The sequence below is a fragment of the Papaver somniferum genome, chromosome 7 (assembly GCF_003573695.1).
Source record: "Papaver somniferum cultivar HN1 chromosome 7, ASM357369v1, whole genome shotgun sequence".
NCBI lineage: Eukaryota > Viridiplantae > Streptophyta > Magnoliopsida > Ranunculales > Papaveraceae > Papaver > Papaver somniferum.
Window position 1 is genome coordinate 23,327,795 of NC_039364.1, and position 12,031 is coordinate 23,339,825.

The 12,031-nt window shown below is 37.0% G+C and overlaps 1 protein-coding gene across 1 annotated transcript; it reads right to left on the bottom strand.

Moving 5' to 3' along the window:
• Positions 1 to 4,008: 4,008 nt before the first annotated feature.
• Positions 4,009 to 11,832, bottom strand: LOC113294351 (pentatricopeptide repeat-containing protein At1g62670, mitochondrial-like). The gene is made up of 5 exons (XM_026542742.1): positions 11,559 to 11,832; positions 11,354 to 11,444; positions 6,466 to 6,688; positions 6,091 to 6,379; positions 4,009 to 4,085 (listed from the first exon to the last, which is right to left on the bottom strand). Exons 1-5 carry the CDS (start codon positions 11,830 to 11,832, stop codon positions 4,009 to 4,011), a joined length of 954 nt encoding a protein of 317 aa, XP_026398527.1.
• Between the last annotated feature and the right edge of the window lie 199 nt (positions 11,833 to 12,031).

Below are 12,031 nucleotides of genomic sequence, written 5' to 3' on the forward strand. Positions count from 1 at the left end.
TTTTTTCTTGATCCACTATAGGTGTTCGGAAAGCGTCTTTTTTTATCATTGGTATGCATATTAGATCTAAAACTGTTGCTAGTAATGTAGGTTTTGAGATTTTTTCATATGGGATACACACAAACTAGAAGTTGTCCTATGATAAGTTATATGTTGCGAGTATATTCTCATTTTGCATAGATTTCGGGTTATTATTGCTCTCACTTTTGCATTTCCCCATAGAATTAGTTTGATATGTGTCCAACCTGTGATATAGAAGAGTCCATATGCTTATGCTTGCGTAGATGACTAGGGTGTACAAACTGGTACATATCTAAAACATTAACTCCATAAGCTTATGCTTGCATAAAACTAGGGTGTACAAACTGGTACACATGTAGAAAAAAATGAAATATTAGCTTATTTTAGGGTAAATAAATTGGGTGTACAAACTGGTAGACGTGTACGAGAATTGACTCCATAAGTTTATTCATGCATCAATAACTAGGGTGTACGTGTGAAAAAAATGACTTTATAATCTCATGTTGCGTAAATAACTAAGGTGTACAAAACGGTACACGTGTAAATAATTCACTCCGTAAGCTTATGCTTGCGTAAAACTAGGGTGTACAAGCTACTCCTGCTGCTAGGAAATCAAATGATGTTGAGAATAGAGTCAGTGATGTTGGTGATTTTTCCACAACTAACAATTTTTTAACTTTGCAGGATGCAATTCCATCTGGATCATCTATACATCGTATTCTGAGTTTATCATGTGATGAAAGTATTCTGAGTTTTTGTCATGTGAGTTCAATTTCCTGCAAAATGCATTCCTCCAGAACTTTTAAAGTTGAATTTCTAATTTTTTTATTTCTTGTCATGACCACATAAACCTTTTAAATTTGTTGCTCCTATGTTATAAACATATGAGAGATTTGAAATAACTTAGGTTTGCGACGAGATTTGTATTTCTTGGCATGACCACATATTGATTAGTAAAACTATGCATATAACATTTATCATTCGACATTATGGATTTTTCTTTGTTGGTTCACTTATTTTCTTTTCATTTGTATCCCATTTGTCAGGAATCTCTCATTTTTTTTGCCATTTTTTCCTTTGTCGGATCAAGTTGCGCAGAAGATTGATAGCGTTAATGTGCTCTTTAGTTATACCCCTCATGGATATATTACCTGTAATAAATATGTGTTTTAATTTGTTTTGATTTTTTTCATTTTTTATATGTTTGGAACCCCTCATGGATATACTTCCTGCTATGTGGGTCTTGATGTTCGATTTTCTTGATTTTTGCAGTGGTTTACATAGTTGTACACAATAGTGTAAATTGAAATTCTAAGAAATGAAAATTATATAGTCATATGAGTACTCTTTTTGTAGCTTTCAGAAGGAGCTTTCCGAATATATAAAGTTTGTGAATTTTGGACAAACGGTTCTAAAGATAAATTGTTTTTAATTTTTTTTATATATTATTTAAAACTGCTGACATCATCATGAGTCACTTTGGACTAAACTGAAAATATTTGTACTAAATTGTAAACCATGAAGGTTATTTACTTATTTATCTACTTTTCATAAAAAATGACTAATTTGTACCTAATTGAATGGGTCAGGACTAACTAGTATATTTGGATGAGATTTTGGACTAAACCGTATTTTTCCCTTCAAATTTTAGGTGGAGGCAGGAATAAACCAACAAAACAGATCGGCGAAAGAGCCGGCAGAATGGATCGGCGGAAATGGGAGGCCATCGGCTGACGACATTCTCCGGTAGGCATTTTAGCTGATATTGCCGAATGCCGATGCACATGTTTGGTGGAATTATGCACTTCTGGCGAGCTTTTCCTACCAGCATCGCCGACGGATTATTGCAGCGAGCAATTCCGGCAGGCAACTTGAGCAGTCCCTTTTCAATGTGCAACACTGACGAACTTTTCCAACATACATTACCGATATACATTTTTAGCGGACAATTTCGACGAGTTGCATAATATTACATTATTAAAAACAAAATCACTTTCACCATGTTTACACCACAGTAAATATTGCATTATCTTTTCAATTTGTAAGCAGACTCAGTCTCAGTGATGGAGCTGTGTGTTAGGACCAGGGAGGGTACAATTGATCTGAAAGGAGGCATTAAGTTGTTTGAACTCCGGCGTCCACTTGATGGAGCTGCAGGACCCAAAGGTTTTTGCCTGTGCCGCAATCATGAGGGATTTTACTTCTGGATTTCAAGGTTGTCAGACCAGAGAATTGGAGTTTTCTACCCCTATTGAAGCTGAATTGATGGACAGGGCAGTGTATTAGTTGGGTTAGTGATCTACATCTCTCAGCGACAACCCGCAACTCTTTGTTATGTTTTCATTTCCAAGTACATGTTGTAGTCATTGTATGGACTCCATGCTGGCACATCAGGTTTTCCAAACTCCGCCAGTAAAAAAGTTGCACTTTGATGGACTCACAAGTAGTAAGGCAAAGCAGACAAGAAAGAAGTGCTTGATGAAAAATATTGGAAAAGACTGGTGAGGTTTTGAACTTGGATTTCTATGAACCGGCCTCTAGGCTACTTGGTACGAAATCCTAGTTCTTAGTGGTGAAAAAAAAAATCCTCTTACAATACAATGACTACAACATGTACTTTTATTGAAACGAAAACATAACAAAGAATTGACAATATGTCGTTGAGAGATGTAGATCACTAACCCAACTAATACACTGCCCTGTCTGACATGATTTTCTTCACTTAGATAAATAATCTTTTCTTTTTGATTTTTTACACCTGGAGGAACACGTCTACTCACTGATCGCACTACGAACTCTTCAGTGGCAAAAGGGTGGATGCCTACCTGTATAGAGAATTAAAAACCTGTTTTAGAATCTTAACAGAATAACACACGAGAAGAAGTAGAGTTCACTTTTGACTAAGTGGACCGTGCTTTGAGCCAGTACAGTCTGTCAGATAAGGGTTATGGTCGATCATATCAAGTTTCAAAAACCCTGATCCAGGCCTGCCTTCTCAAATTTGTCAAATTTTGAATGGAGAGATTTGGCTTACCATGATATCAAAATGTGCCTTACTGGCTCGACTTTTCAATATGCAACAGCAATGCCCTATAAAGATACAAGTGAACGTAAAAGAGATTGGTTAAGGATACTGAAAAATTAAAATTACAAAGAACACTTTTGTCCTTGACCAAACCCCTTAACTTGAAAGGAAAGCCATATGGGAAGGCATAGATTCATAGAAAGCAAGAAATTGCGCATACTCTAGTATGTAAAAGAGAAAAGAAATGAATTTCAGATTAGAAATTATTAAACATTTACAGGCACAAACTTTGAAGGGGCGCACGGATTATACCTGCATGATTTCAGCTTCATCCGGGTGGCACATGGATGTCCCAATAACTTAATCGGTATCAGCATCAACAATCAGTTTCATCATGGATTTCTGTTGCCTCCTAAATAGACAACACGCAAAAGAGATTGATGCACAAGCACTGGACCTCAAGAATGATCCCAAAAAAATAAATATAAACGGCCATTAAAGGCAGTAGAAACCTATTCTATTTAGGTAATATAACTTCAACGAGAAGAAGGCTCAAATAGAAAAGTGTAACTGCCTAGCAAGTTATGTTATTTCTAGCCCGCGCTGTCTTGTTTAGATATTGCCAAAATTATAAGCGTGAATATCAAAGAGATCTCTCTGAAATCTGCATCACCTCAGCAATTTCTTTGCTTTCTATGAATATTTTACCCTTATATAATCAGTGGAAAAGTTTCTTTGAGAGGTTTGTTTCCAGAGATTGCAAAATTTTTGAGGAACTATATTTGCCAGTTCTTCATCAACGGATATGTTTACCTTATAAAATATTCCTAGTCATTACACCCCATATTTTTGAGGAACTATATTTGCCAGTTCTTCATCAACGGATATGTTTACCTTATAAAATATCGAAATTTGTATGTATAAATGCATGCGTAGTTGTGTACCTTATTCCTTGTAAAGCTTCAGTTATCGCCATCTGATAGAACTCCACCTATAGTAATAGCGACCTCTCTAATCGCTGCAGCAGCCTGCAATGCCCCTAAAATTTTAAACAAATTCAAACATTATTTACATAAGTAGGAAATACCAATTGGTCCTACAAATAATATATTAGAGAAAGTCTAGTCCAGTTGACCTAGTCAATTGTCTGTTTGGTCCTATTTGGTAATATAAATTATAGTTTGGTCCTATAAATTATGGTTTGGTCATACGATGACGTCATGGATGATGTAATTGCCATCTTGTAGGCAGAAATACCTCTTTTAGATCAGGACCATATATATAGTCAAAAAGTAAGAGAGAAGAAATCATTCTCAGATTTACTTTCTCTCTCATATATTTTCAGATCTAGAATTTCTCTCTCTTTTTTTTCTTTTTTATTTTCTTCCTGCTAGTGATGAAGAAGATGAAGATGATGATGAACGATTCTCTCTTCTCTCTATTTTTTTCTCTGCTAGTGATGAAGAAGATGAACGATGATGATGATGAATACGATGAAGTTTTGCGTGTTTTTTTTGATGTTTTGCTTCTGTTTTGATGATGAAGACGGTGAGGATGAAGATTCTGCTGCTATTTATGATGATGATGAACCTTTATCATCTTCACATGCTTGGGTAAGTTTCGGATCTACAAAAGAAGATGAAGATGACGGACTTCATTTCTGGAATGAACTCTGGTTTGTGATGAAGATTTTGATGTTTTTTCGTCTGTTGTTGCTGCTGATGATGGAGAGGATGAAGATGGTGAAGATGAGTTGATGCTGCTGATGAAGAAGATGAAGATGACGGAGTTCATTTCAGGAATGAACTCTGGTTTGTGATGAAGATTTTGATGTGTTTTCTTGATGGAATGAACTTATCTTCTACTACTGTTGTTGTTGTCAAAGATAGATCTGCTGTTGTTGAAGATTTAATTAGGTTTTTGTTTTTCTTGATGTTTGTTGCGATTGGTGATGAAGATGAAGACGAACTCAAGATAGATTTGCTGTTGTTGAAGATTTAATTAGGTTTTTTGGTTTTCTTGATGTTGCTGTGATTGGAGATGATGATGAAGATGAACTTGTCAAACCCTAGAAATTTGTTGCTGATGTTGAAGATGAAGATTTATGTGTTTTGTTGTTGCTGCTGCTTAAGATGAACTTCATTACTGACATGAACTTCATATTTGGAATGAACTCTGTTGTTGATGAACATAATTGTTTATATAGGTTTTTATCAGGAGTTCATTCCAGAAATGAACTCTGGTTTATATAGGTTTTTCTCAGGAGTTCATTCCAGAAATGAACTCTGGTTTATATAGGTTTTATGAGGAGTTCATTCATGAAATGAACTTTGGTTTATATAGGCTTTATGAGGAGTTCATTTCAAAAATGAACTCTGGTTTATATAGGTTTTATGAAGGGTTCATTCCAGAAATGAACTCTGGTTTATATAGGTTTTATGAGGAGTTCATTTTAGAAATGAATTTTGGTTTGTTCTTAATAATGAAATTTTCGTAGAATTTTAATGAAATAATGAAGTTCGTTCATATGTGATTTAATTTGGTTTTTATTAGGTTTTCATTTGTAAGAATGAACTTTGATGGTTCATCACACAGAATGAACTGCTACAAAAAAATAAGTAAAAATTAACACAGAAGGGTATTTTTGTCTGTTTTATATTTTTAAATAATTATGAACCAAACAGTAAAGGCGTTTTACAAAAGGACCAAACGATATTTTTCCCATTACATAAATGAGTTCAATAAAGTGAAGATATACATGACCCAAAAAACACAATGTAAAACCCATACAATCTGGTTTTTCATAAAAGTGTATCTACAAGTCTACAATCAGTACAATTTTCCACAAGATCACTAATTTTAAATCTGAGATTCAAGGAGCATAAAGAGACAAGTAAATAAACCCTATATTTTGAGGAAAATACGTTGCACTCATAGTGATTTAGATTGTTATTGTTACCTCAACTATTACGCGATTTCATAGGAAAAATACAAAGCTAGAGATTTTTTAATTCATCCACGGAGAGCGTGTTTACTAAACAAACGAACAACTAAATCAATTGGTGCAAATTTTCTTTCACGCATCATTCGAAGAAACTGTAATGCCTTCTCAGTCTCTTTTCCTTCCAGAAATCCCCTAATAATAGTATCATATGTTATAGAATCTGGTAAACAACCTTTCTCTTCCATGTCAATGATTAATTTATTAGCCTCCAAGAACATCCTGTTACGAAAGAGGCCCCCCATCATTGTGTTATACGTTACTACATTAGGAAATAATCCTTTTTCTGGAATCTCGTCAAACAGTTTCCTTGCATCTGCCAACCTGTCAGCCTACACAAAGCATGAATAAGAATGTTGTACATGTAATTATCAGCTGAGATTCCCATACCCTCCATGGATTCAAACAATTCCATTGCCTCCTCCATTTTTCCATTCTTGCAGAGACCATCCATTATACTACTGTATGTGACTTCATTTGGAGACTGACCAATATATTGCATCTCATCAAGAAACTTTTGCGCAGTCTTCATTCTTCCAACCCGGTATAGTCCCCTTAATAGTATAGTGTAAGGAACTATAGTGGGTCTCACTCCATTTTGTTTCATTTCCTCGAATAATTGCATAGCTTCATCTAACTTACTGTTAAGGATAGAGTCTCATCTGCTGAAGACTCTCAACCAAACAAGCATGCATTCCGTGTATGAAGGAATGACCGAGTATTTTGTGTTGAGTCTTACGGGTCTTTAGTTTCAGTTAAAATAGCATCTGTAACTCTTGACTAGGTTGATCAGTTGTAACAACCTTGTACACTCTGATATAAATAACAATAGACTCCACAATTCTGTGTGTGGAAGTCTTTCACCAAAATACAAATTCTAACTTGGTATCAGCCTTGATCCAAGCTTCGCTTCCAAAACAATTCAAACAATAAAATGTCGACAACAACTCAGTTAATAAACATACAAATCCATCATCTGGTAACACTTAAGTTATCAGAAAACAACTACCCACTGTGGAAAATGCAGTTTAAACCAATTCTGAAGGGCCATGGACTAACTGGCTTCATTGATGGTTCAAAACCTATACCTCCTAGAACACTACCAGTTTCTGATGCTCATAATCCATAGTTCACTGCATATGAAGAACAAGACTCTCTTTTGGTTAGGTGGCTGAACTCAACTCTTACTCCAGAGTGTCTTGGGGTTGTACGTGATCTTAACACATCTAAGGAGGTATGGGATGCACTAGAGGCAGAATATGCTCCAAAGACAAAGTTTCACCAGATGAATCTCAAAAAAACAGTTACACAACTTGAACAAAGGTAACAAATCTTTACGAGTCTTTTTGAATGAGGCTAAAGAACTGTTTGCACAGCTTGCAGCTTCCGGATATACAGTCAGTGATGATGAAAAGAAACAATCCATCAGCAATGGGTTGAACCAAGCATATGATTCGATTTTCTCCACCTTAGGAACAATGGAGAACCTGAGCATGGATCTGTTTTACTCTCATCTTCTAAACTTTGATATGCGTATCACGCGTCAGCTTGAGGAAATACAACAACCCATTGCACATATTGCAGCTTCTTCAACATCAGGAGGAAAACCTTACCAACACAACAACCAAAATCCTAGTCGGCGACCTTTCCTTTATCAACAAAATCAGTCTAAACCTCGCTTCAAGTCTCCTATGCAAAGCAACAACACTGCTGAGAAGTGTCAAATCTGTAAGAAGAAAGGACACCTTGGTGACAAATGCTGGTTCCATTACAAACCAAGCAACAATATGCCAAAACCTCAAGATGCATATCTTGCTTTCCCTGAAGCTCCCTATGGAAATCAATGGGTCACTGATTCTGGTGCTACCAATCACCTAACAGCGGATATGAACAACTTAACTATTCCTCATGAATATACAGGCACAGAACAAGTGTATGTGGGTAATGGTAATTCCCTAAACATAACACATACTGGTAATGCATCTTTCACACATAACTCTAGGTTATTCTGTTTGAATAACATTTTTCATGTTCCAAGTATAAAGACAAACCTGTTATCAGTTTCTCAATTCTGCAAAGATAATGGAGTTTTCTTTGAGTTTCACTCATCTCATTTCTTTGTAAAGGACAAGACAACGGGAAAGCTGCTGCTGCGCGGACTGAATAGGAATGGACTGTACATTCTTGATGGCCTTACACAAGTCAGCAGCCAAGGGTCTTCTCAAGCTCATATAGCATCTTCCATGCCAACATGGCATCAACGTCTTGGTCATCCAATGCTCCGTACCGTGTCTAGCATATGCAATAGGTTTTCACTTCCAGTTTCTAATAAGTTGTTTACTTTCTGCGAGTCTTGTCATGTTAGTAAGAGCAGAAAACTTTCTTTTTCTCTAAGTACTACATCTTATGATAAGCCACTATCTTTGGTTGTTTCTGACATCTCGGTCTCACCTAAACTATCCAGGTCTGGTTTTCGATATTTCTTGCTCATAATGGATGTTTATTCTCATTTCACTTGGGTGTTTCTTTTAGTACAACGTTCTGATGCTTTGAATATTTTTATTAATTTTCGGAAACAAATTGAAAATCTTACAGATCATAGGATTAAGATTTTTCAGTCTGACAATGCCTTAGAGTATAAGAACTTCACAAAATATTTAAATGAAACTGGTATTCAACACCGATTCTCCTGTCCTCATACTTCACCATAAAATGGGATAGCAGAGAGACGCATTCGCCATGTCACTGAATCTGGCCTTGCCCTTTTATTTCAAGCACATATGCCCTCTTCATTTTGGGCTGATGCTTTTGTCACTGCTTGTTACTTAATTAATCGTCTGCCTAAATCATCCAGTGAAGTTAAAACTCCTCTAGAACTCCTCTTTCATAGAGAACCAAATTACAAGTTTTTAAAGGTCTTTGGTTGTCTTGCTTATCCTTGCCTCAGATCTTATACCTCAAACAAGCTAGACCCTTGATCACTCTCATGTGTCTTTATAGGATACAGTAGTTCTCATAAGGGTTATGTCTGCTTACATAGAAAGACTGGTAAGATCTACATCACTCGCCATGTACGGTTTGAAGAACAGTCTTTTCCATTCAGCCTAAAGCAGCAGTGTGTACCATTGCGCAGTCCAGGTAATGTGCCTTCAGATACTTCATTTCTATATTCCCCTCATTTTACGCGTAGACATTGTCTTCCTACGCAACAGCATGTAGTATCTAATTCTGCAGACCAGCATCTGGGCATCTGCAATGATGTGGCTAGTTTGGAACCTATAATGGCGTCTCCTACACCTTCTGTTTCACAACTGCATACTCCAAATATCTCTGCTGCTGACTATTCCACAAGTATTCAACTTCATGACAGCTCTGAAGTAACTTCTACAAATGTTGTATCCTCTACTCATCCTATGCAAACAAGGGCAAAGTCTGGTATTAACAAGACTGTTAAAAAGATGTGTTTGTCTGCATCTAAACATCCCCTCAATGAATCAGATTTCATGGAACCTACTTGTTACTCAGAAGCATGCAAACTTCCGGAATGGCGCACAGCTATGGATAGTCAAATAAATGCACTTATCAAAAATGACACATATTCAATAGTTCCTTTTCAACCTGGCATGAATGTAGTTGGTTCAAAGTGGGTTTTTCGAGTAAAACAAAACTCTGACAGCACTATTGATAAACGTAAGGCTCGACTGGTGGCAAAAGGTTTTAATCAACAGGAAGGAGTTGATTATGGAGAAACCTTTAGTCCTGTTATCAAACCATGTATTATACGCCTGGTTATTTCTATTGGAGTCATGAACAATTGGCCGTTGAAGCAACTAGATGTTGAGAATGCTTTCCTGCATGGTACTCTGGATGATGAGGTTTATATGAAGCAACCGGCAGGGTATGTAGATGCTAATCATCCAACTCATGTGTGTAAGCTGCATAAGTCATTATATGGGTTAAAGCAGGCTCCGCGTGCATGGTTTTCACGACTCAGTAACTATCTAGTGAAACTTGGCATTAATGGTTCAGTTGCAGACACATCGTTGTTTGTTTGTAGAACAAAACTTTCAGTTAATTATGTGTTGATTTATGTGGATGACATAATTGTCACAGGGTCTGACACTTCACAGGTAGCTAAACTCATTGAAGAACTAGGTAGGGAGTTTGCAATAAAAGACATGGGGACCTTCATTTCTTTCTGGGTGTCGAGGTTATAAAGCAAACTGGTGGTGTAATTCTCACTCAGCGCAAGTATATAACGGATCTCCTCAAACGTACTAAAATGGATGGTGTCAAACCGGTGATGAGTCCAATGTCTTCTAGCTTAAAATTAAGGCAGACAGGCAGTGAAAATTTTGCAGACTGCACCTTATATCGAAGCGTTGTTGGTGCTCTTCAATACCTCCATCTCACGAGGCCTGATATTTCTGTTGCTGTTAATAAGGTATGCCAGTATATGCACAATCCTTATGTTGAACATTGGGAACAAGTGAAACGTATTCTTCGCTATCTGAAGCACACCGTAGATTATGGTCTACATATACGTCCTTCACAAGACTTTTCTATGCATGGTTACTCGGATGCTGATTGGGCTGGCTGCCTAGATGACCGTAGATCCACTAGTGGATATGGTGTCTATTTTGGTGGTAATCTGATTTCGTGGAGTGCCAGGAAACAAAAGACAGTCAGCAGATCCAACACTGAGGCTGAATATAGGGGCATTGCAATTGCAACATCTGAAATTATCTGGATTGAGTCTTTTCTTAGTGAACTTGGAATTCCTATCTCGACACCTGTACTGTGGTGTGATAATTTGGGCGCGACATACCTTACAGCTAATCCTGTTTTTCATGCTCGAACAAAGCATATAGAGATTGATTATCATTTTGTGAGGGAAAGGGTGGCTAACAAACGCTTGCTGGTGCAGTTCATAAGTTCACGGGATCAAATAGCTGACATCTTTACTAAGGGGCTACCTTCACCAAGATTTCAGCTTTTACGTGGCAAGTTGCACATGCGTAAACTTGATTACAACTTGAGGGGGAGTGTTAAGGATAGAGTCTCATCTGCTGAAGACTCTCAACCAAACAAGCATGCATTCCGTGTATGAAGGAATGACCGAGTATTTTGTGTTGAGTCTTACGGGTCTTTAGTTTCAGTTAAAATAGCATCTGTAACTCTTGACTAGGTTGATCAGTTGTAACAACCTTGTACACTCTGATATAAATAACAATAGACTCCACAGTTCTGTGTGTGGAAGTCTTTCACCAAAATACAAATTCTAACTCTTACTATTCTTGCAATACCCATCAATTAACACATTGTAGGTGATTTCATTTGGCGCAAGGCCCCTATCCACCATCGAGTCAAACAGTTCAACCGCTTCTTGCAGTCGACCTGTCAAACACAAACCATCGATCATTGATTTATAACTAATCTAATCCGGTTTAATGTTTATCTTGTCAATCAATATAAACAACCCCCAAGCATCTTCCGTCATCCCATCTTTGCAATGTGAATCTATTAATATATTAAAGGCTACTATATTTGGTGAAATCCCTCGATCCATCATTTCATCAAAATATCTTCTTGCTTCTTCCCATTGACCATGTAGGCAATGACCGTGAATCAAACAACTACATGTCCATACATCTGCCGAGATACCTCTATTAGCCATCTCTTGGAGGAATCTGTTTTCCTCCTTGAACCGGCCTGAATTGCAAAGTCCGTTAATCAAAGAATTGTACACAACAACATTTGGGACAACATTTGAATCTCTAAGCATTTCGGAGAAGAGAATTGGGGGCCCCCAAAAATAATTGGGGGCCTCACAAAATTTATACCCACACCAGAAAAATTAAGGGGCTTCCAAAATGATGGTTAAAGTACTATTTTACCCTTCCCAAAGAATTAACCCTAAAATCCTATTAAGACTTAAGCTAGGACCCCATTTCATTCCATCACAAAACTCATTTCATCTTCTC

Bases quoted from the DNA above. Each gene is read 5' to 3' on its own strand.
- LOC113294351 (XM_026542742.1), bottom strand. From the start codon at position 11,832: ATGCTTAGAGATTCAAATGTTGTCCCAAATGTTGTTGTGTACAATTCT. The intron at 6,380-6,465 runs GCAATGGAATTG...TGCTTTGTGTAG, and splicing joins AGAATGGAAAAATGGAGGAG to GCTGACAGGTTGGCAGATGC. The intron at 4,086-6,090 runs GTTTGTTTAGTA...TTAAAATTTTAG, and splicing joins ACCAATTGATTTAGTTGTTC to GGGCATTGCAGGCTGCTGCA.